Source organism: Cynocephalus volans, chromosome 10 (genome assembly GCF_027409185.1).
Source record: "Cynocephalus volans isolate mCynVol1 chromosome 10, mCynVol1.pri, whole genome shotgun sequence".
NCBI classification, from domain to species: domain Eukaryota; kingdom Metazoa; phylum Chordata; class Mammalia; order Dermoptera; family Cynocephalidae; genus Cynocephalus; species Cynocephalus volans.
In genome coordinates, this window is record NC_084469.1 from 85,773,027 (window position 1) to 85,798,417 (window position 25,391).

Consider the following 25,391-nt stretch of genomic DNA (forward strand, 5'->3'; position numbering starts at 1 on the left):
ATAAAATATTTTCACTACTGTCATTTTTTTTAACTGATGAAACATAGATATTACATTGGTTTCTTGTTATTTATAACATTTTGCGTATTCTACAAAATATGTAATGTTGAAAACAGGTTTGTAGATTGTACAAAATATTAGCTATCTTATATCATATGTCACTTAATAGTTATGAAGTGGGTTTTGTACCATAGTATGAATCGGAAAGCTGTAATTTGTTCAGCAGTTATCAGCCTGCATTAGGGGGTTATGATAAAGTGTGCTGCTTAAAAACTAACATTCACATCTCTGTGCAGTTGACAAATAAAAATGTATACTGAGATGCTATTAAATCTGTAAAGCTACTGTTCTAGTTTTCTGATACACTGATTTTGTAGCTCTGTGCATAGCCCTGTTTTTTCATGAGTAGTTATCTGTTTTCATGACAGGTGGTCACTAACTGCCAAGAGAAAATCCAGCATTGGTGAGTGAAAGATGTTTTTATTACACTTCTGAAATACTGGTGGGTTTCATCTATTTGTATTTAAATAATGTGTGTACTGTTTGTTGTTTTTTTTGTTTGTTTTTTGTGACCAGTAATTGAATTCTTTTAGTAATCTCCATTTTGAATGCCTTTGACACTAATTTATATTGTCTTTCACCCTTTCCTGAATTACATAGTCCCTGATTTCCTGAAGTTGTGTCACCATTTGTGTTTATTCTAATTGCCTTTCTTGTCCTTTTTTTTAAAGTCAGAATAATATCATTATGAAGTAGAGACTGAGACATTTTTGAACCTAATTAATCATTGAGAGCTCTATTTTTGGAATATTTCTTATATTTGTAGTAGAAAAATAATTAGAATCAGTTGTTTTAAAATACTGATGAAAATAGGGCACAGATATATTTCCCAAAGTTTGCAAAATCTAATTTCCTACATTCCAGAGCCTGCTTTATGGGCTGCACTTTTTTTAGAGAGGAAGAAAGCATATCTGTTTTATTGTACTAATCTATAGTTAATAGGACAATGCTTGGTAAATAACATACTTTCCTATGGCTTCTGAGAAAAACACTCAATTTAATGGTGAATAAAATCTTATATTGTGAGTTGTCATGAAGTATAGTTGTTGATCTTAGAGATATCAAATTACAATATATCCATGCTGTGTTTACGAAGATTTTACTGAGAGAACAACAGGAGCTGTCTTGATTATTGTCTGCAGCGTTATTGCAAAATCATGGTAACTGCCCCTTTAGTGGTGAGATTAAACCTTCCGTTATACACCATCAAGCATATAATATTTTAAATTTATTTTAAGAGGCTTTTTCTTCATGCCTGAGAGATCTCCAAGGAAATAATTTATAGTTAGTGTATATCAAATGTTTTTTGGTTTAAATGCACATAGGCTGCAAGCAGTGGATAAGAATGAAAATCGGTGCAATCTGTACACATCATCTTATTAAATTTTGACTATTGGCTTGCAGGAAATAATCTAAAACTAATAATATCCACTTTATAAATGAAATTCAGAACTTTATTAATTTTCAATAACTGTATTGTTGTAGTTGCATCCACTGTTGGTGTAAATCTGTCAACATTTCCATGGAACATTTTCTTTTCATTATATATTCAGTTCAGGTTAAAACTTGAAATGCAAGTCCTTGGCCAAAGAGTTTTTCCCCACTGCAAATTTGGCCAAAGTGGTCTATTTTACAAATAGTTCCCTGTGGAAGTTTTATTACTGTGGAGTTCTGTCTATTGGTTTTGGTAGGGACTTCAGGATATTTGAAAATGTTGTATTCACTCATAACGGATACTAGTTTACACAAATATGTAAATAACAACTTGCTTCTGGTTCATTTTATAAGATCTTTCCCTATTAGGGAGTTCTTTAAGGATAAGGGGAATCACCACAACTCCTCCTGTTGTGTTTCGAACAAAATAGACTCTAGTAAATGTTTGAATAAGTGAAGACCAAATATATAGTTTTTTGTTATATATAGCATTTTAGTTTATAAGTACTACCAGTGCACAAGTCTGGTGAGCAATGACAGACAGAATGTGCCATGTTTTACTTCAGGGCAGGTTCATGCAACCCTCAATTCCACTTTCCAATTTTCTGAAGCCCTCCAACTACAGAAGCTTAGCATATTTTCCTATACATATCTTAAAGTAATATGACTTGTAATTATCTACACATTAGAACATTAATATTATTTTTTTCATGTTAAAACTTGTTTTTTCCTCTGAATCATTTCTGATATGCCTCAGGAAACAGACTTTTCTATTTGCTTTTTAATGAGGATATATACATGATATCGTGATATTGCTAGAATCTAAATGGCCATTGAACTCATCAATTTATTATATTCAAAAATTGAAACCAAAGTGTCTCCATTCCTCTGAAAGCCAGGAAATTGCTATTTGGGAGCATAGTGGAATTATATTTTTACATTTTCTTAATTCCTCAAACAATGATTGAGTTTCTACCATATGCCAGTATTATGCTGCTGTTTGGAATCGAAACACCCTGCTGTGGAAAAATTCATAGTCGGACAGTAAGCAGGGAAATCACAGTAATTTTTTACGGGTTGTAGTATATGAAGCACGTACAGAGTTCAGAGGCTGGAACCATTCTTAAGGGTGTCTCACATACTACTTTTAAAAGCATGTGCTTTTAATTTTTCTTTACCTCTTGGTGTGAGACTAGTCTAAAATACTATTTATGTAGCTAAGTTCCCTTTCTTTATGGGTACATACCAATATAATAAGAACAAAGTATATGATTTAAAAAATACATTCTTATGCTAATGATGTTTATGCTTGTTTGTGCAATTCTAATGGGTTCTTTTATTTAAGGGATAAGCAATGTATATTCTAGGCTTCAGAAATAATCTGAATTTTTATTTTTTTTCGAATGTAGGACAGGAAGTAAAAATATTTGTAGAAAAGTAGGAATAAAAATGGTCTGGGACCAAAGAACTTGCACCAAAAAAATCTCTTCCAGAAAATTCAAATCCCAGAACTTTGGTGAACTAAGACATTTATAGTATTTAATAGTTATTAATAGACACAAAGGAAATGTTTGAACCTAATAGGTGAGAATTTGTGCAACACTGTTTTAGAGCGAATAGTGGTTTTCAATTTAGTGAGGATTTTAAAAAATTTTTGAGTGAAATTTTTTCCCCTTAAAATCCTTTTTCTTACCTATGGAAACAAGGTATTGTAAAATCCACACACTATTTTCTCATTAAAATGTAGGTATGCTTCCCACTGTTTGCTCCACTAGGGGCTGATTATTTTGTTTATGGATTATTTGTAATTTTTTATCTTTTTAATTTTTCCTTAAAGAGCATGGAATTTTGTGTCACAGATCTACGTTTGAATACTGTCATTTACTAACTTTGTAACCTTGGGCAATTATGGTAATTAGGATTCCCAGTTTTCTTGTAAAGTGATGATTTTATTTAACTCATAGGGTTGTAGTGCAGATCAAATGAGATGATGTCTGTAGAACACCCAGTCTGGCTCTCAATAACTATTAATAGAGTTCATACATCTTTTTTGAAAATTTTAATTGGCAGGTGAATAAAGAAAAAAACAAACAAAAAAGCCCAATGCTTTGTGAATATTTTGTATTCATGCCATTATCATCTATTATGATGGAGACTTGGCTTTCTAAGCGTTATTGTTACAGCTTTACATTAATATTTTTAAATAGCTTTTTGTTATGCAGGGTTTCAAACAAAAGGTGACAGAGCAGTACAGTGAACCCTCATGTACCCATAAGTCAACTTAATAATTATGAACTCATGGTTTTATCTAAACTGTTTCATTTTAATATCCTGTCCTACTATCTACCCCTACCTCCAGTTATTTTGAAATGAATGAATCTAAGCATATTATTCCATCTTGAAATATTTCAGTGTATATCTTTACGAGATTAAAAAAAAAAGACTCTACATTAATTTTTTAAGATTTAAATTAAAAAAATTTAGTTAAGAAATACATTTCTGTGTTTCAAAATGTTTTGTAAGAGGTGCAAAAGGATGTACCCAAAAACTAAATGATGTATAGTTTGTTCCCCAGTTTTCAGTTCTGTTTTCTGGAAGCAACTGTTTTGCCAGTTTCTCATAAACCTTTTTAGAAATAGTTTGCATGAGGTAGGATTGTGTGTGTGGGTGTGCATTCATCCACATCTTTATATATACTCTGCTCCCATCCTTTTGGACAAAAATGAAATCAGACCGTACACTGTTCATTTAATATTACACCTTGGAGATTGTTCTCAATCATTAGTTAACTCTTATTCTTTCCTTCATTCCCACACATTTCATTGTGTGCCAAATGACTAACTTTTTTAGGGTTACCAAATAAGATTTGATACTAATTTTTTTTTTGAAATAAATAATTGCCACATCACTGAGAGTACAGCATTGCATTTCAAAATACATCCTTGCTAAGATGATACATTCATTATTTTATTGGTCTTTAGTAAAATTACTCCTAAACTTAGTTGCTTAAAACAACCGCCATTTACTTGTGAATGATTTTTTTGGGTGTGCATGTTGATCTGGGCTCACCTGTGTCTTGTCTGGTTGCAGCCATTTGGCTGGATCAGCTGGGTTGTCCAGAATGGCCTCACTCACAAATCTGGTGGCTAGTACTGGCTGTTAGCTGAGCCTCCCTCTCCATGTGCTCGTTTATCCACCTTACTTTAAATGGTGATCTCAGGGCACCAAGAATGGAAGCTGCAAGTCCACATTATGTTCTTCAGAGGAACTTACAAAGCCAGCCCAGATTCAAAAGTGGGGAAATAACCTCCACCTGTTGATAGGAGGTGCGACAAAGAATTTATGGTCAGTTTTAATGCATTACAGATGACTTCTGTTGAATGTGTCCTACAAGAAAAAAGAAGTCTCATTACTTTGTGTTGTGGGAGTTAAATGAAATAGTGCATGCAGTGCCTGGCACATACAAACCATCTGTATGTTAGGCATTATTTGTATAATAATAAATTGTATGCATATGAGTTGTAGAAAATTTATTATCTTGCTTTAAATCATCTTAAAAGGATTTTAAGTAGTAAATATATCTAGGAAATTAAATGAAGTAGATTTAAATGGAAATATAGACAGAGCTATTTTATTTTGTTCAAGAATTTAGTTTTAGAAAGCATAGCTTTAAATTTAGACATAAAAATTCAAAACACTTCAGTATATGAGGTTTGAGAGGGATTCTAAAACAAATACTGACATTTGTTATTTATGTTATGGGGGAAATAAAAAATTTTTTTTCCTAATTATAACTCATCATTTAGAATGTAGTCTTTTATGATGATGATGTATTTCCAGTGTCCATGTACTTTGTATGGCTCACAATTTCCCACGATCAGCTTAAGTCCAGTGAAATCTGATTGAGGCCAAGGATTTGTTGCTTTTGACATACCTCATGATTTTTCATCTTTGTCTCAACTGTGTTAGGGTTTAAAAACTACACTTTGCACTTTGAGTTTTTTCCTTTTCCTCTTTTTTTTTTTTAAAAGCAACACGCAATGAAACTTCAAGCACAGAAGAGTACTGTAAAAGGATGAAGGTATAAATATGAAAACAACAGCAGTACGTGGCTGAGAGGTGGATCACTCTGTGATAATCCTGAGTGCTTGTTCTTGTTTTGAGATGTGAAAGTCCAAATTCTAATATACTAAAGACAGATGGGGGTGGGTATCAGTGTATGACTTAGGAATATGTAGGCTATAAAAATTGAGGCATGCCTATAGTTTGCTATGTACTAATTCATATTGAACTCATGTCCAAATTGGTGAAGGTCTTCTCATTTTTCTTTTTATTTATTTTTAAGTCAATTGAGTTAAAGATAACTTTAAGAATTTTAAATATTTGTTGGGTCTAAAACCAGAATTGTTATTTTTCACTGTTATAAAACCTTTTGACAGAAACTTTAACCTGGAGAATTAAATGAATGGGCTTCTGTTGAAACCATATACAAAATATGGGTCCTTTTTCTCAGGAAAGAGTCTTTAATTTTTCTGTTTCTCATAGGGATCAGCGACCTAAAATGGTTATAAGTCACTAAGATAACACACAAAAAGTTTACCTTTTTCAAAAATATGGTTTAGAAATAAAGTATAGACAATCTAAATTGAAGTGGCAAAACCTATGGATTATGATGAAATTTAAGTAGAAGCTGGCATAAACGTACAAAGCTTAAGTCAGTTATAAACTCATCACATCTTTTCTAAAAGGAAAATAATTTCTAATAAAAGGTCATGTATTAACTCTTATATGTTCCAGAATCTTTGGGTTTTATCATTTTTTAAGTTAAAAAATTAATTCTTTGCTTCAGATTAACACAGATATTCACACTAATATAAAGCCCTTTTTCTTTTTTTTTTTACTTTTAAACATCTCAAGCTATTTTCTGCTTTTTTATTTAGGATGTTAAGTAAAAGGAAAGAGAGTGATAGATTTTTTTCTTAAAAAAACCCCAAAAACCTGGTTTAGTGTTAGCATTTTCTGCCTATTCACAGTTTCTATTTTAAAGTGAAATTAGCAAAATCTTATTGTTTTCAATAAGTGATTTAAGTTTTAGCTCCCTTTTTGTAACGTAAAGCTAGAGATTAGAGTCTTTATCTCTTGCCACAAACAAGGGATATGGAACTTATTTTTTTCTTACAAAGATTTTTTTTTTGTCAGTTGCATTTAAGAGAAGGATTAAAAATGTGGAGTCCCTTTCATATTCCCCTATCTCTTTAACAATATTCTATTATGAAAAATCTCTGAACATATAGAAAAGTTGAAAGAATTGTATAGGTGAACCTTGAACATGTATCTATCCATACCTTAATCCATTAATCCATTAATCCATATGTGGACGTAAGTATACTTCACTCCTAAAAACTTGAGTATACCATTTAACTTGCCGTCATATTTTTTACAATTTTATGAAAATAATGTCTTTCTCGTGGAATCTTTCTTGATCTTAATCCTTTAAGGTTAAGGCTAATTTATAGTTGTGCTATGTCCTTCATCGCTGCTGCTTCCTAAAACAAAAGGTGCTTCTCAGAAGACATATATGTAGCACATGAATAGCAAGATTCAAAAGAAGGCTATGAAAGTTTCTTACATGTCTTTTTCCGATGCTTTAGTTTTTTGTTTTCTGTAAGGAACATTGCCTGAGAATATGCGGTGCAAATTAAATCTTATTTATGGATAAAATTTTTAGATTAAGAATTGAAGGCAAAACCTAATCTATAAGGATCAAATATGGTGAAGCCAAACAAGCAGGTCAGTATATAAGTAAGTAGGCTTTAGAGGTTTATCCTAACTATATTTGGGTTTGTTTTCTATTTGAGATAAAATTATTTTAAGCATTACCTCTTTTGACTACTATATTTTAATATGACTACAATGTCCAAAAATTATGTTTTTAAGTAATAAAATAGAAAAAAAATTGTTCAAATTTTGATGTAAAGGTTACCTACTTACCTTCTGTAACACTTAATTTAGTTCTTAGGATAACTTTTGTATTTTCTGTTGCATAGGCTTTGTGGTCTTTAATGGGATTATTTAAGCCCTAAATATTAGAACGGACTGTTTGGAGATCACTCTTTGACTAAATACTTAGTCCTGGACATTTTAACTGATGCGGCCTTTAGAGAGAAAGTTCCTCAAGCTATAATTTCTTCCAGAGACACTGCTTGACTCCAACTGGCCTCCCTTCAAAAACAATTTTTGCATGAGTTGCATTTTAAATTATCTTTCTCTTTTTATGTTTTTAGAAAATAATTCAAAATTTGGAAATAGCAACTTTGATCTTGAAGTGCTCTCCAGTGTATATACATTTTTATTCTAGAGGAAATTATTAATGATTAATTTAAAACTGAATATACTTGATTTGGAATACTGACATTGATCTCTGGTATTACCTATGGTTGAACCTTTTGTTCTTTTAATGTACGAAAGAGATGTTTTGTTAGAAAGTCCCCCTTTCCAGGTAAAGTTACCAAAATAAGACATATTGAATGCTAACTTTTGTTAGCTTCTTAGCAATCATAGAAGCATTTAGATATCTAAGCTGATGTTTAGTTCTTGAGCTTTTGCAGAATTGCTTATCTGAAACATATAAGTAAACTGTTAGTATTCCATAGATTTAATAATGAGTGTTTACTGTGTCTAGGCTCTGTACCAAAGCAGCCCTTTATAGACATTATCCCATTTATTACTCACTCCAGTCCTATCTCCAATGCCCCTGAATGGTTACATTCAGTTGTATGTCTTTCAATAAGTAATTCTATTTGTGTTAAATTGAATGGATTTAATATAGTGGAATCTTATCTTAGTGGGTAATAGTCTTTCTTCAAATTTTTAGAATTGGTGTTTTTTGATACTTCATGGAAAAAGGGGTATTGGAAACAGCATAGTAGATGTTCAGTGCTGGATAGGGTGTTAAACCTTTTATATTTAATTCTCTTGAACCTATAGGAAAGTATTATCATTGAAGATACTAAGACTAGGGTTAATTTGTGTAAATTCAGTGGTTAATCTGGGTTTGGTTTGACTTCAAAGCCGTGTTCTTTCTGGTACATAGCCCTGTGCATGAAATTACTTGTCATTTTATTTATACAAAAATCCAGAAGGATGATTTTTGCCTTAAACAAATAGAATAAAAGACGTGTTTATTTATAGAAAAGGAATTTTGGGGAAAGTTTATAAAAAGCACTTGAATACTAAGAAATGAGAAGCTTGCTTGAAAGAATACAGATGAAAAGACCTTGGTTAAACTCATTGCTTACCTCACCTGATATAGGAAGGAGGATGATATGGTTTCTCTCCAATGTGTAGTTTTTCCATCTTCCTACTACTTTCTCTTCTGAGAGAGAAAAATGTTAAGTGACATTTACTACAAGAATATTTGTAGGATAAATAACACAATATGTTTGTGAAATTCCTTGGGATCTTAGGACAAGGTGAAGTAATTTTTATCAGTTATGCTACTATTACTTTAGGGGGAGCTAAGGAATTAAACTGAAACCAATTCCATAATGTTTATAGTGCAGTCATTTTTATTATCTCAAGAGTGATTATCTGTGTTGCAGTTTATCCTAATTTCAATTTGACAGTATCTACTTTTTCTTTTAAATTATTTGTTGAGTTGGTGATTTTCTGTTTTTGTTATTTTTAAAAATTGACAACGCCCTTCTGCTTACAAAAAATTTCATTGCTCTGGTTTTGCTTGCAGCCTATGTCCTAGCAGGGAACCCTAAGGACTATTCATTTCTACCAAGTGTGAGAACTGAGTAGGGCTCATAGCATGAAAACACAACCATCTCTGATCCTACAGAATTACATCTTTTGGTTGTTTGAAGTTAATTTATTTGGTAGCTGTGTTTCAATATAACATGAAACAGACTCCAAAACAAATTGAAATGCTTTTTGTATTAGCTCTACCTAATATCTTCTACCCCCAGTTGATTCTCTCTCACCTTAATCACAGTATGAATAATTGAAGAGTTGATGACACCACATTTTTCAGCCTAAAGTTTTCTGATGAGGACTAAAGCATCTGATCAGATTTCATGTTCATGATTTCTACTTCACAGCCAGTGTTTATTCACTCAGAATCTTTATTAAATCTCTTCTTCCTTCATCTTGAGTCCCTGTTTGTTTCCAAACATCAGGCCTTCCTTCCCTGTCTCCCTTAATTTCCACATTTTATTTAGTCCAGATGATCTTCCACCTTAGGAAACACAAATTCTCAAGATGTGAGTGTTCTTCTAAAAGCCAAAGCCCCTGGAAGGTCTTAATTCTTTAATAAATTTATAGTAAAATAATGCCATTGCTAAACTTTGTGAAAACAGGATTTTAAAATTTAAAAAAACCTTTTAATCTGTAAATTGCTAAAGTTAGGTTTTCTATTAGCTTGTCTTATGATACATAGCATACTGAAAGAATTGTTAATTTGTGTACTCATTTAGTATTTGGTGTTTTTTATCAACAGGAAGAAGGTAGATAATGACTATAATGCCCTTCAGGAAAGACTCAGTACCTTGCCTGATAAGTTGTCTTATAATATCATGGTATGTTTGGTGTGTTTCTTTTAAAGTAATATGTTGTTTCTTATAAATATGTTAACTATGTAAAATAATATGGTATTTCTTTGCTATATGTGTATCGGTTCATAGATTGCCAAGCTGATATGGACTATAACTACCATAGCAAGGAAGTTTTACTTTATAATACACGCATTGTAGTAATAGTTGTTATTTACTTTTTTTGTATATATATAAAATTATCACATTATGGTGACACATGACATAAATGTTAGCACAAAATTTGACATACTTGGTATGCAAATTTACTACCTAAAAAACTGTAATTATGACAAAAATATGGCACTTAGTCATTTCCTGTTAGCCAGAGCAGGAATAGGCCATAAGGTTTTGTAATTCACAGAATTAAACCCTAGAGCATTGATTTTTATATAAAAAGGTACTGCTAATTTTTGTTTTAATGATCTTTATATTGACAAAGTGATCTGTCCCTGAGCCCTGGATTAGAATGTTTCATTGCATGAATATTCTACCCCAAATATATGGTAAGTGTAGCTAGGTGGAACCATTAAAGTTATTTGCTTGTTAATTCCTGCTTTGCAAAAATAGCTATTTTATTAGAAATAATTTTCAGTTTTCTTTATCAAAAATATTCTCTTGATAATATTTTCCTACTAGTTTGCTTTCATTTAGATTTATAAGTGAACAAAATGTATAAACATTCTGGGACAATACTACTACCTTTAAGATCTGTATCTAAATGTGGTGCAAATTTATTTTCCTGTTTTAACATTGATTTATTAGCCTAAGGCAATTTTCTATAGATTTTCCTAGTGAAATTTTAATATGATGTTAAATTTCTGTGAAATTGACATTTTATTTTTCCCAATGTATAAACTTTAATGTTGTTTCATAAAAAAGTATTTTTTAGTGTTTTAAGTTTTTTACCTTTTGTTTTTTTTAAATAATAGGTACCATTTGGCCCTTTTGCCTTCATGCCAGGAAAACTTGTCCATACTAATGAAGTCACTGTTTTACTTGGGGACAACTGGTTTGCAAAGTGCTCAGCAAAGCAGGCTGTAGGTTTAGTTGAACACCGGAAAGAACGTAAGTACCAGTTATAAATGATGTTTCTTTCTTATATATGTGTCAGTTCACAAATTGCCAAGCTTGATGGACTGTTACCAAAAATATCTTCCACGATTAATTAGTCCAGCCTATTTGTGATTCTATTGAATCATAGGTAGTTTGAGTAGAACCAACATTTGAAAATGAGCTGGAGAATAGGACATCTGGGCTGGAAATATCACCCACCTTGGCCTGTTTTCAGAAATTATAGAATGTAAATGTCATTACATGGTTTTGTGGATAGAATTTGGGAAGACATAAGAATTGGGGTCAATTTATACTTTATAATTGGTTTGCCTTAGTTGCTTTTGTACACTTACTTTTCTTTTTAATATTAACTTTAGTACACAGAAGTAGTTTACTTTTTGCTTAGTGAACTAGGAGAAATACCTGTTTACAAAAGTAGCAAATCATTAAGAATGCTTTATGGTTTGGAAGAAGTCATATTTTAATTTTATAGAAGAGACTGGGTATGGAAACGTGCTACCTAAAATGGCACCCTTAGACTTTTTAAGTGGTTTGAAGTCTCTGCCTAGTTTTATTAAGGTACTTTTTAGATTTGTTTATTCATGATATTATTAGTTGGTGTGTGCATATCTACACACACACACACACACACACACACACATTTTGCATTTGGATGGGTTAGCTTGGGTTCTAGCTTACTTGTATTTAAAATTAGATTTATTTATTTAATTTCTTATCTGTGTTCTTGGTTCTATAATAGCATATTCAAATTGATAGTATAATATCACCCCACCTGCTTTTTAACCTTCTAGTTAAATGTATGTTTGAAAATACATTTTATGAGAATTCTTCTGTGTAAATGAGGTCATACTAGATAGAAAACAGCTGAGTTTTCTAAAGCTGAAATTATTTCACTTATATATGAGTGGGTACCAGTTGGAGAACTCATTTACTCAGTGAAAATTCTGGGAACTATATTTGGAGACTCTAATTGCAAATCAACTCCTATAAGTTTATAATTGAAATATATTTTGATCTTTTGTGACACTAATCAGGATCTTATTGTTAGGCCTGTATATAATTTTTGGCAATGATAAATCTTTTGGCTGTGCTACATTAAAATAAGTCATGAATATTAGACAAAATAGAATGGGCATAATTCGTTCTTAAAGACCTTTTTCAATGGGGAGGGCTTTCTTTATTAACTGGGATAGCGCTGCTGATAAGAAATCAGCTCATAGCCTGTTGAGGTTTGTTCACTTTGATTTTACTATTTCTGTGGAGAAATTTTTAGAATCAGTTTTGACTTAAAATGTTAATGGTGGAATACTTTTAATACAATAAAACAGAGCTTTAGAGTAGAGAAACATTTTTTGGTAAATTACTTTCCAATAAGTTAAATATGATTTTGGAAAGAGACCAAATGTGATGACTTTTGTGGTCAATATTTATCTAATATATTTTTCAAAGTACATATTTATTTGTCTGAGAACCTATTACGACAAATGAACTTTAAAAAGTTATTCTAGTCCCAGTTTTATAATGATAATAACTGAAGAAAATGTTTAGGTATATTGTTCTACTTAACATTTATAAAGAAAAGATACTTTATTTTTTTAAGACAGAAGAAATGTAACAAGTTAAACATAGTCATGTACCTCACTGTTAACTGGGTTAATTGGGGAAGGTTGAGGGAGATCATTGCGTGTCAGAAGAGGGACAGGTGGATTTAACAACAGCAGCAGATTCAGAGGAGGTGGCCATGAGTTTAGAGGAAAATGGTTTTTAAGAGGAAGAGGGCAAGCATTGACTCCCACTTTTTGTGCTCATATCTTGTGTTTTTTTGCCATTTAATAAGAATATGACCATCTTTTAAAAAATTTTTTTCAAGTTTTAAATTATCATAGAGTGAAATTGACTTTTTATTTGGTATACCGCTACTGCTCTGTGAGTTACAGCACATGTTTTGATTTGTTTAACCAGCACCACAATCAGGAAACCAAATAGAATACAAAATACACTACAATCAGGATGCAGGATCACACCAAAAACTGCTTCATGTTGCCCCATGTGGTCACACCCTACTTTTATCCCTGAGGTTTGACAATCACTGATTTGTTCTCTATCACTGTTAATTTTGCCTTTTTTAGAATGTCATATAGATGGAATCATACAGCCTCTTTTGAGACTGGCTTCTCTCACTCACTATAAAGCCTCATCCAAGTTGTTTACATATCAAAAGTTTATTCCTTTTTATTGCTGAGTAGTGTTCCATTATATGCATGTACCATAATTTTTCTGTTCACTTGTTGAAGAACATTTGGGTTGCTTCTGTTTTTTGGCAATTTTGAAAGATCTGTAAACCTTTGTGTACAGGTTTTTGTGTGAAGATAAATTTCTGTTACTGTCTCTTAAGTACCTACAAGTGGGATTGCTAAGTCATATGGTAAGTATACGTCAGTTTTTAAGAAACTACCAAGCTGTTTTCCAAAGTGGCTGTTGGATTTTACATCTCTGCCAGCAGTTTGAGAGTTAAAATAACTTTGCATACTTACCAGTACTTGGTTTTGTCAGTATTGGTACTTGGTATTGTCATTTGAATAGGTGTATAGTGGTTTTGATTTGCATTTCCCTAATGACTTATGTTGTTGAGCATTGATTATTTATCTGTGTATCCAGTTTTGTTTGTTGCCCATTTGTTGTTGTTGTTGTTTTGGCAGCTGACCAGTACAGGTTTCAAACCCTGGACCTTGGTGTTATCAGCACCATGTTCTAACCAACTGAGCTAACTGGCTAGCTCCTTGCCCATTTTTTAAAAATTGGGTTGTCTGTTTTCTTATTGTTGAGTTTTGAGAGTTTTTTTTTTTTTTTTTTTTTTTTTGTCGTTTTTTCGTGACCAGCACTCAGCCAGTGAGTGCACCGGTCAGTCCTACATAGGATCCGAACCCGCGGCGGGAGCGTCGCCGCGCTGCCAGCGCAGCACTCTACCAAGTGGGCCACAGGCTCGGCCCGAGAGTTTTTTTTATATATTGTAGATGCAAGTCCTTTGTTGAATGTGTGATTTCAAATACTTTCTCCCAGTTTGCATCTTGTATTTTCATTCTCTTAACAGTGTCTTTCCAGGGCAAAAGTTTTTAATATTGAAGTCCAGTTTATTACTTTTTTCTAATATGAGTCATGTGTTTGGTGTCATATCTAAGAATTCTTTGTCTAAGCTCAGTTCTTGAATATTTTCTGGTTTTTTTTGAAAGTTTTATAGTTTAACATTTTACACTTAGGTCTGTGATTTATTTTATTTTATTTATTTATTTATTTTTTTAAAAGATGACCGGTAAGGGGATCTTAACCCTTGACTTGGTGTTGTGAGCACCACGCTCAGCCAGTGAGCGAACCGGCCATCCCTATATGGGATCCGAACCCGGGGCCTTGGTGTTCTCAGCACCACACTCTCCCGAGTGAGCCACGGGCCAGCCCTGTGATTTATTTTAAATTAATTTTTTTATGAGGTATGAGGCTTAGGGTTACGGTTCATTTTTCTTGCATATGGATGTCCAGTTTTTCCAACATTATTTGCTGAAAATACTATCTCCATTGAATTGAGTTTGCACTTTTTCAAAAATGAATTGACAATCAAAACCACATGAGATACCCCAATAAGATGGCTATAATGAAAAGACAGTAACATATATTGGCACGGATGTGGAAAAATTGGAACCCTCATACATTGCTAGTGGGAAAGTAAATTGGTGCAGGCACTTTGGAAAATAGTTTGGAATTTTTCAGAAAGTTAAACATTGAGTTACCTCATGACCCAGCAAAAAGTTAAGCATTGAGTTACCTAGTAATTCCACACCTAGCTAGTAGTATTCCTAAGTGAAATAAAAACATACATCTACACAAAAACTTGTATATGAATGTTAATAGCAGCATTATTTGTAATAGCCGCAAAGTGGAAATAACCCAAATGTCTGTCAGCTAATTAGTGGATAAATAAAATTTCATATATCCATACAGTGGAATGTTGTTTGGCAAATAAAAAGAAATGTACATTAAAAACATTATGCTAGGTAAAAGAAGCCAGTCACAGAAGACCACATATTATGTGATTCCGTTTATATGAAATGTTCAGAGTAGGCAAGTTTATAAAGTAGACTAGTGGTTGCTTAGGACTGGGAGAGTATGGGGGAGAATGGAGAGTGACTGCTTATGGGTTTGGGGATATTTTAGGGGCAGTATCATAGCTGTAAAAACCCTGTGAATATGCTGAAAACCATTGAATCATACATTTAAAGTAGATGAATTGTATGGCATGTGAATTATATCTTACTAAAATTGTAAAAAAAAGAAATGAATTGGCTATGTTTCTGTAGTTCTGTTCCTGGACTGTCATTCTCTTTCTTTGATCTATGTGTCTCTTTGCTGATACCACCCTGTCTTCATGACTGTAGCTTTATATTGTTTCTTAAAATTGGGTAGTATGAATCCTCTAATTTTTCTTCCTTTTCAAAAATGTTTTGGCTATTCAAATTCCTTTGCCTTACAGTTTAGAAACAACTTGTTTGTATCCACAAGAAATTCTGGTGGATTTTGATTGCGATTGTGTTAAATCTATGTATCAATTTGGGGGAGAATTTGCCATCTTAAACTATCTTAAGTCTTCCAAGCTGTAAATATGGTATGTCTAAGATTTTGAATTCTTTCATCAATACCTTACAGTTTTTAAGCATGCAAATCATACAGTGTTGTAGGTTTATATCTAAGTACTTCACTTTTTGTGGAGCTATTGTACATGGTGGTATTTTAAAATTTTGTTCTCTAAGTGTTCTAATATATAGAAATGATTTTTTAAAAAAATTAACATTGTATCCTGCAACCTTGCTAAACTAATTTGTTTGTTTTATGAACTTATTTTTTGGGTAGATTCCATAGGATAGTCTATGTAGACAATCATTTCTTTTGTTAGTAACAACAATTTTTTATTCCTTTCCAATATGTATGTCTTTTATTTCTTTTTCATGCCTTGCTGTACTGGCTAGGGCTTGCAGTATAATATTGAGTAGAATGGTAAGAGTAGGCATCCTTGCTTGGTAACTGATCTTCTGGGGGAAAACATTTAGTCTTTTATTGTTAAGTGTGGTGTTCGCTGTAGGTTTTTTAAAAAGTCGATACCCTTTATCAGATTAAGGAAGTTCCCTTATATTTCTCATTTTTGATTTTTTTAAAAAAATGATTAGTAGATGTTCAATTTTGTCAAGCACTTTTTCTGTATCTGTTGATATGATCTTGTAGTTTTTCTTTGTTAGTCTGTTGACATGGCAGATTATATTGATTGATTTTCATTCCCTGGATGTAATACACTTTGTCATGTTATATTATTATTTTTATATATTGCTGAATTTGATTTGCTAGCAATTTGCCTTAAAATGGTTTGAACGTGTTTTTTCTTCTTGTATTTTTTTCAAGATGTTGCATAACATTAGTGTTACTTCTTTAACTGTTTGGTAGAATTTACCAGTAAAACCACCTGGGCCTGGAGTTATCTTTTTCTGAAGACTTTATGAATTCAAGTACTTTAATGGATTCAGGAATATTCAGATTATTTTTTTCTTTTTTGGAGAGTTTTGATAGTTTGTAGCTTTCAAGGAATTTCTCTGTTTCACCTAAGGTGTTGAATTTATGTATGTAGAATTGTTCATAGTATTTATTTATTTATTTATTTAAAATGTGTATCAGGTAGTAGCCCCTCTTTTAATCCTGATTTTGTTAATTTTTGCCTTCTCTCTTTTTTTCTTTGTCTTTCTAGCTACATGCAGTGGTTCTCAAATGGGCAGGTGTTAATTTTACTTCCCCAGGAGACATCTGGCAATGTATGGAGACACTTTTGGTTGTCACAGCTGGGGTGTTGGGTGCTATTGGTATCTAGTAGATAGAACCCAGCAATGTTGCTAAACATCTTGGAGAGGATGAGACAGCCCCCACAATAAAAAATTATCCAGTGAGGGTGAGAAACCCTGGTCTAGAGATTTATTGATATTATTGATGTTTTGGTCCAGCTTTTGGTTTTATTGATTATCTCTTTTTAAAAATTTTCTTCCTTTTCCTTGTTCTGTGTTTATTTCATATTTCTTTTTCTAGTTTGTAATAAAACATTTTAATGCTGTAAATTTCACTCTAAGCACCACTTTTTAGCTCTGTACCACACATTTTGACATGTTGTCTTTTAATTTTTAGTTAAATGTATTTTCTAATGTTCTGTAAGACTTTCTCTTGGACTCATTAATTAATTAGAACATGTGTGGGCAAACTGTGGCCTGTGGGCCACATCCAGCCCTCTCCTGTTTCTGTGTGTCCTTAAGCTGATTTTTTTCTTTTTCTTTTTTTTTACATATTTAAAGGGTTGTGAGAAAAGAAAAAAAGAAGAACATGTGACAGAGGCCAAATGTGGCCCACAATAATTAAAATACTTTCTAGCCTTTCACTGAAAAAGTTTGCTAATCCTTGAGTTATGAATGTGTTTAATTTCTTAGTGTTTGGAGGTTTTCCAGTTATCTTTCTGTTATTCATTTCTAGGTTAATTCATTATGGTCAGGGAACGTATCTTGTGTGATTTCAGTTCTTTTAAATTTATTAAGATTTCTTTTATGATCCAGGATATAGTCTAACTTGCTGAGTGTTTGTGCACTTGAGAAATGTACATTTTGCGATTGTTGGGTAGAGCATTCTATAAATGTCAGTTATATCACTTTGGCTAATGGTGGTGTTTAGTTCTTCTTGACATTTTCTGTTTTTGTGTTCTATTGAACATGTAAGAGATGAGTGAAATCTCTAGCTTTGATTGTGACTTATGGCTGTTTTCTCCTTTCAGTTATATAGTTATTGTTAAATACTTATGTGTTTAGGATTGTCATAGGTTCTTGCTGAATTGACCCTTATACCATTATATGTTTTTGTTTTTATTCCTGGTAATTTTCTGTGCTCAGACGTTTACTTTATCTGATATTATGATAGCTTTTTTTTGTTTTAATGTTTGCATGGTATATATGAAGATGTTTACTTTATCTGATATTATGATAGCTTTTTTTTTTTTAATGTTTGCATGGTATATATGAATATTTTTCTGTCCCTTTTATGCTAACTATATCATAAGATTTAAAGTGAGTTTCTTATAGACAGCAGGGGTTTTTTCTTTTTAATCCATCCTTATAATTTGTCTTTTAATTGATGTGTTTAGACCATTTATATTTAATGTAATTATTAATATACTTGGATTTAGGTTTGGCATTTTCTTCTTTCCTTTGTTTTTATTCCTGTCTTTTCCCTTTCCTGCCCTCTTTTGGATTATTTGTTTCATTTATTTATTTATTTTTTTGTTAGTATTTTATTACTCTTGTTGCCAAAACAGTAACTCTTCAAAGGTTTTTTTTGGCAGTTGGCCAGTATAGGGATCAATCTCTGGACCTCAGTGTTATTAGCACTGTGCTCTAACCCAATAACCTGCCAGCTCCTAAAGTATTTCTAATGTTACACATTAGGTATTAATATATTTTCACATGAATTTAAAGTTTTATTTTAAAGATGTGCTTTGACATTTGCTGAATTCTTTTTTAGGTTTGAGCATAATTTTTTTTCTTTTGAAGCAAATGTATCTGCAATGAGACTAAGTAAAAAGGTAGGATTCAATCATAGGTTTCTACAGTATAGATGACTTTTTTTTTTTTTTTTGTAATTTTGTTTCTGCTTGTTTCCACAGGAGTATTTATTGAAAAATAAATATCCCTCCTTCTCTCATCCTTTAACATCCAGTTTGCCTCCCTGGAGGCATCACTGTTATCACTGTCTTAATTATTCTAGAATATTCTCTGTGTTTATAGCCATAGACTTAAACTTTCACAGCCCATCACATACACAACCATTCAAATGGTAGCACAATTTATTTTCCTCTTGCTGTCTTATTCTTTTAATGGTTGCATAGCATTATATTGTACCATAACTAATTTAGCCAGTAAATTAATTTGTGAATTACCTTACAGGTTTTTAAGTTGTTTTCAGGTTTCTTTGGTACAAAGAAAAAAAGATTTTTTTTCTTTTTCTTTTTTTTTTTTTTTCCTGAAAAAGCAGTGCTGCAGAGAATAACCTGTGTATGTGTGCATGCCTGTGCATGTGTATTTTTCATTTTGTGCTTGTGTATTATATCTATATCTGTAAGACAAATGACTAAGATTGAATTGCTGGCATGAAGAGACATGTGTTTTTAACTTTGATAATGCCTGTCTGAACACCTTTGCCAATCCAATGTGCTGTCAAACTTTTTTGAAACAGATACCTTATTGATAGTAGTCCCCCTGCTTAACTCACTTTCTCACTCTCTCATTCCCTTCCATTTTGGTAAAATACACACAACATAAAGTTTACCATTTTAACCATATTTAAGTGTACAATTCAGTGGCATTAAGTACATTCACATTGTTGGTCAGCCATAATCACCATCCATCTTCAGAACTTTTTCATCTTCTCAAACTAAGACTCTGTACACATTAAATGGTAATTTTCCATTTTTCCCTTCCCCAAGCCCCTGGTAACCAGTCTTCTACTTTCTCTATGAATTTGGCTATTCTAGATACTGCATATAAGTGGAATCGTACAGTGTTTATCCTTGGGTCTGGATTATTTCATTTAGCATAATGTTTTCGAGGTTCATCTGTGTTGTAGCATGTATAAGAATTTTCTTCCTTTTTAAGTCTGAGTAATATTTCATTGCAGATATATACTACATTTTATTTATCCATGAATATTAGTGGACACATGGGTTGTTTCTACCTTTTGGCTGTTGTGAATAGTGCTACTATGAACATGGATTTACAAGTATCTGTTTACTTCCCTACTTTTGATTATTTGTGGTATATGTTTAGAAGTGGAATTGCTGGATCATATGGTAATTCTATGTTGAAATTTTTGAGGGCTCTCCATACTGTCTTTCACAGTGGCTGTACCATTTTTCATTCCCACCAGCAGTGTATAAAACATCTGGTTTCCCCACATACTTGCCAACACTATTTACGCTTTTTTTGATAATGGCCATCCTAATAGATTTGAAGTGATATATCCTTATGGTTTGATTTGCATTTCTCAACTTTATTGATTAGTTATGCATCTTTTCATGTGTTTATTGGCCATTTATATGTCTTCTTTGTAGAAATGTCTATTCAAGTCCTTTGCCCATTTTTTGTTTTTTTTTTTTTTCTTATTGAGCTGTACTTCTTTATATATTCTAGATATCAGATATATGATTTGCAAATATTTTCTTCCATTCTTTGGGTTTCCTTTTCACTTTCTTGATAATGTCTTGATGCACAGCAGTTTTTATTTTGATGAAGTCCAATTTGTCTATTTTTTTGTTGTTGTTGCCTGTGCTTTTTGTGTCACATCTAAAATACTGTTACCAAATCCAATGTCATAAAGCTTCCTATATATTCTTCTAAGAGTTTCATAGTTTTAGCTCTTTATTTAAATCTTTGATTTATTTTGAGTCATGTTTTGTATATGGTGTAAGGCAAGGGCCTAACTTCATACTTTTACATCTGGATCTAGTTTTTCCAACACTGTTTGTTGAAATGATTGTCCCTCCCCCATTGAATGGTTTTGGCACTCTTGTCAAAAATCATTTGACCATATATATGAGGGCTTATTTCCAAGATCTCTGTTTTGTTTTTTCATACGTGTATGTTTATGCCAATAACAGATGGTTTTGACTGCTATAGCTTTGTAGTAAGCTTTAAAAACAGCACGAGACCTCCAACTTTGTTCTTTTTCAAGATTGTTTTGTTATTCAGGGATTCTAGGGATTCCATATGGGATTTTTCTATTTTTGCAAAAAAAATCATTTGGATTTTGGTGGGAATTGCATTTGATCTGTACATTGCTGTGGGTAGTATTGACATCCTAATAACATTAATGCCTTTCAGTTCATGAACATGGGATATCTTTCCATTTATTTGTGTCTTCTTTAATTTCTTATAGCAACATTTTGTAGATATTAGTCTACAAGTCTTGCACATTCTTTGCTAAATTTATTCCTAAAAGGATGCTAGTATAAATGGATTGTTTTCTTAATTTCCTTTTCAGATTGTTCATTAGTAGTGTGTAGGAATGCAACTGGTATTTGTGTGACTTTTGTGTCCTGCAACTTTGCTGAATTTGTTTATTATCTCTGATGTGCACACACGTGTGTTTATTCTTTAAGGTTTTCAACATTTAAGATCATATCATCTACCAAAAGAGATAATTTTACTTCTTCCTTTCCAATTTAGATATTTTTTGTTTCTTTTTCTTGCCTAATAGCTTTGGCTAGAACCTTTAGTACTATGTTGAATAGACATGGTGATAGTGGGTGTTCTTGTCTGGTTTCTGACCCTAGGGGAAAGATGTTTATTCTTTCACCATTGAGTATGATGTCAACTGTGGGTTTTACATATATGGCCTTTGAGGAAGTTTCCTTCTGTTCCTAGTTTATTGAGTTTTGTTTTGATATTTAGTCATCATGAAAGGCTGTTCAGTTTTGTCAGAGGCTTCTTCTGATTCAATTGAGGTCATCATGTTTTTTTCCCTTCATTCTGTTAATGCTGTATATTACCTTGGTTGATATTTGTATGTTGAGCCATCCTTGTATTCCAGGAAAAACGCATGCACGTGCACACACACACACACATGGTCATGGTGTATAATCCTTTTAATATGCTGTTATATTTGGTTTGCTAGCACTTTTTGAGGATTTTTGTGTATACATTCGTACCTGTAGTTTTAACCTATAGTTTTCTATTAATATCTTTGTTTAGCTGGCCTCATAGTTTGTGTTCCTTACTTTTTGATTTTTTGACTTTTGAATTTTATTTTTTTGGCAGCTGGCTTGGAACCCTTGCCTATGGTCTTTTTGGATTTTTTAGAAGAGGTTTTTTGGGGTTTTGTTTTTGAGAAGGATTGGTGTTAATTCTTTGAATGTTTATAGATTTAAACTGTGAAGCCATTTGCTCTTGAGCTTTTCTTTGTTGGGAGGTTTGTGATAACTATTTCATATTCTCCTTGTTATTGGGTCTATTCAGATTTCTATTTTTTCTTCAGTCAGTTTTGGTAGTTTGTGTTTTGCTAGGAATTTGTTTATTTTATTCAGGGTATCCAATTTGTTGACATTCATTTATTCAATATATTTATAATCCCATTTATTTCTGTAAAATAAGTTGTATTGTCCCACTTTTGTGATTTTAGTGATTTGAATCTTCTCTTTTTCTTCGTAGACAATCTAGGTAAAGATTTGTCAGTTTTGCTGTTCTTTCAAAGAACTAAATTTTGGTTTTATTGATTTTCTCTGTTGTCTTTCTAGTTTCTATTTTATCTTCTTCTGTTCTTTGTCATTTCTTCCTTTTCCTATCTTTAGGTTTAGTTTACTCTTCATTTTCACATTATTTAAAGTGTATGGTTAGGTTACTGATTTGAGATCTTTTATCTTTTTTAATGTAGATGTTTACAGCTGTAAATTTTCCTCTTAGCATTGCTTCATTGCATCTCATAAGTTTTGGTTGTTGAGTTTTCATTTTCATTGGTCTCAAGATATTTTCTAATTGCTTTGTGGTTTCTTCTTTACCCCCATTGATTAATTGTTTTGTTAAATTTTGTTAAATACTGTATGTGGATACAATATTTGAGAATTTTCCAGTTTTTATTCTATTAATGATTTCTAGTTTCATTTCATTGTGATTGGAAAGGATACTTTATATGACTTTCATCTTGTTATATTTGTAGTGACTTATTTTGTAGCCTATCATACGGTCTATCCTGGAAACCATTTCCTGTTTCCTTTAGAAGATGTATATTTATTCTTCTGTTTTGGGGTGGAGTTTTCTGTATATGTCTGTTAGGTTCAGTTGGTCTATAGTGTTGTTAATGTTTTTTATTTACTTCTCTCTTTTTCTGGCTGTTTTATCCTTTATTGAAAGTGGTATGTTGATGTCTTCAACTATTAGTGTGTAATTAATTATTTCTCTCTTCATTTTTGTAAATTTTTGCTTTCTATATTTAGGGCTCTATTGTTAGGTGTGTATATGTTTATAATTATTACATTTTCTTGACAGATCGAACCTTTTCTCCATATAAAATCTCTTTTGTCTCTTGTAATCTTTTTTTTCTAACTTAAAGTCTCTTTTTTCTAGTATTAGTATTGCTACTCCATTCTCTTTTGGATACTGTTTGCATGGAATGAATATCTTTTTCCATCCTTTTATTTTCAAAGTATTTGTGTCCTTAGGTCTATAAGTAACTGTCTTGTAGACAGTATGTAGTTGGATCCTTTAAAAAAAAATTGATTCTGCCAATTTATGCTTTCTGATTAGAAAGCTTAATCTATTTACATGTATAATAATTACTGATGGGGAAGGACTTTGCTATTTTCTTAATCATTTTCTGTATGTTTTATAGCTTTTTTTCATCCCTCATTTCCTTTATTGCCTTCCTTTGTGTTTAGTTAATTTTTTTTGTAGTGAAACATTTTGATATTCCTCATTTCTGTTGTTAATATTTTATAGATATTTTCTTTGTGGTTACCATGGAAATTACCTATACATCTTAAGGTTATGAACTGTATTTTTAATTTCTATCAGTTTTACTTCAGTCACATACAAAAACTATTTCTGTACAGCTTCTTCAATCTCCTTTTTATATTATTGATGTCACTCATTATGTCTTACAAATGTAACATAGATTTATAATGATTTTTTATGCATTTTTCTTTTATATCATGTAGAAAAGAAAAAGGAGTTACAAACCAAAATGACTGTAATTGTAGTTTTTATTTTTGCCCATGTTTACCTTGATTAGGTATCTACATTGTCATATGGTTTTGAGTCTAGTGTCCTTTCATTTCAACCTGAAGAACACCGTTTAGCATTTCTCCTATGGTCTAGTGGTGAGGAGCTCCCTCAGCCCTTAGCTTTTGTTTATCTGAGAATATCTTGTTCTTGAAGGACTGTTTTGCTAAATATAGAATTCTCAGTTGACATATTTTTTTTCTCTCAGCAGTTTAAATATATCATCTGATAGCTTTCTGGCCTCTAAGATTTCTGCTGAGAAATCTGCTGTTTAGATTATTGAGAATTCCTTATATGTGATGAGTCACTTTTCTCTTGACGCTTTCAAAATTCTCTCTTTGTCTTTCAACAGTTTGATTATAATATGTCTTGGTATAGGTCTCTTTGGGTTTATACTACTTAGATTCAGTTGAGGTTGGATTTGTGGATTCATATCCTATCAAGCAATGTGTACATTCTTGAGAATCTTCAATAAGACATATCTTAAGTGCATTGATATTTTATGTTTCACAATATAAATTTATGATTTTAGTTTTGTCTATATAATAGATATATGTAGCTTTAAAACAGCATTTACCATCCTAAGACATATAATGAAAAAGTAGCAGAGTCCTACTCTGTTCCTCTTGGCTCCCAGTTCTCATTCCCCAGAGGTAATTACTCTTGGTCTTTTGGCTGTTCTTTTACTCTGTTGTTTTTATCAGTATTTTCCAAGTAATTTACATATCCTATTTTATAGATTCCAAAAAATTTTTTTTATGTATTTATCTATTAGCTACCTGCCTGTGATTTAAGAGGGCCATTTAGTGTTTTTACATGTTCTTCTGCCTGTCCCTGCTTCCCCAGTCTTTTAATATTGTTGTATCACAATTTTCGTTAAATAAGTATTCTTGCTTAGATATAAAGTAATTCCACTTCATTCTTGTACAGGCTTTCGGTTGAAATTAACTGCTTTTTTTGTTTGTTGCATCATTTTCTATACATCTATCACTAATTCAGTCAGACCCTTTCAATTTTTTTTTGTTGGTGATCTCACTTCTGGAATCTTTCATAGTCTTGCTTCAGTTTGGACTGGCCCCTGTCTTGAAGAAAGTAGAGCTATCTTCCTGGTGTTTTCCTTTACCATTATATCATGTTTTTGCCTCTTATTTGTTCCCTGTTTTCTGATTCCCATGGCATCCCCTTTCATGTTTTACTTACTCTGTTGGAGTATAGCCTTCAGTAACTTTCTGGGAAGAAACATGGGAGGTGCATCTTTTGAAACTTTGCATGTCTGAAGTATCTCTTATAGACTGGACTGTTTAGAATTCTAAATGTTAAACAAGTTTTTCCTCAGAATTTTGAACGTGTTTTCCTATTACTTTCTGTCTTTATGTGTTGCTATTAAAAATCT

General features: G+C 32.0%; 1 protein-coding gene across 2 annotated transcripts in view; it reads left to right on the top strand.

The window, feature by feature from the left end:
* The window catches only part of URI1 (URI1 prefoldin like chaperone), a 67,332-nt gene that overhangs the window by 25,622 nt on the left and 16,319 nt on the right, over positions 1 to 25,391 (top strand). For both annotated transcript variants that reach the window (XM_063112464.1, XM_063112465.1), the window contains exons 2-4: positions 429 to 463; positions 9,998 to 10,076; positions 11,021 to 11,156. In XM_063112464.1, coding sequence (XP_062968534.1) covers positions 429 to 463; positions 9,998 to 10,076; positions 11,021 to 11,156 — 250 coding nt within the window. The remainder of the gene's footprint in view (positions 1 to 428; positions 464 to 9,997; positions 10,077 to 11,020; positions 11,157 to 25,391) is intronic.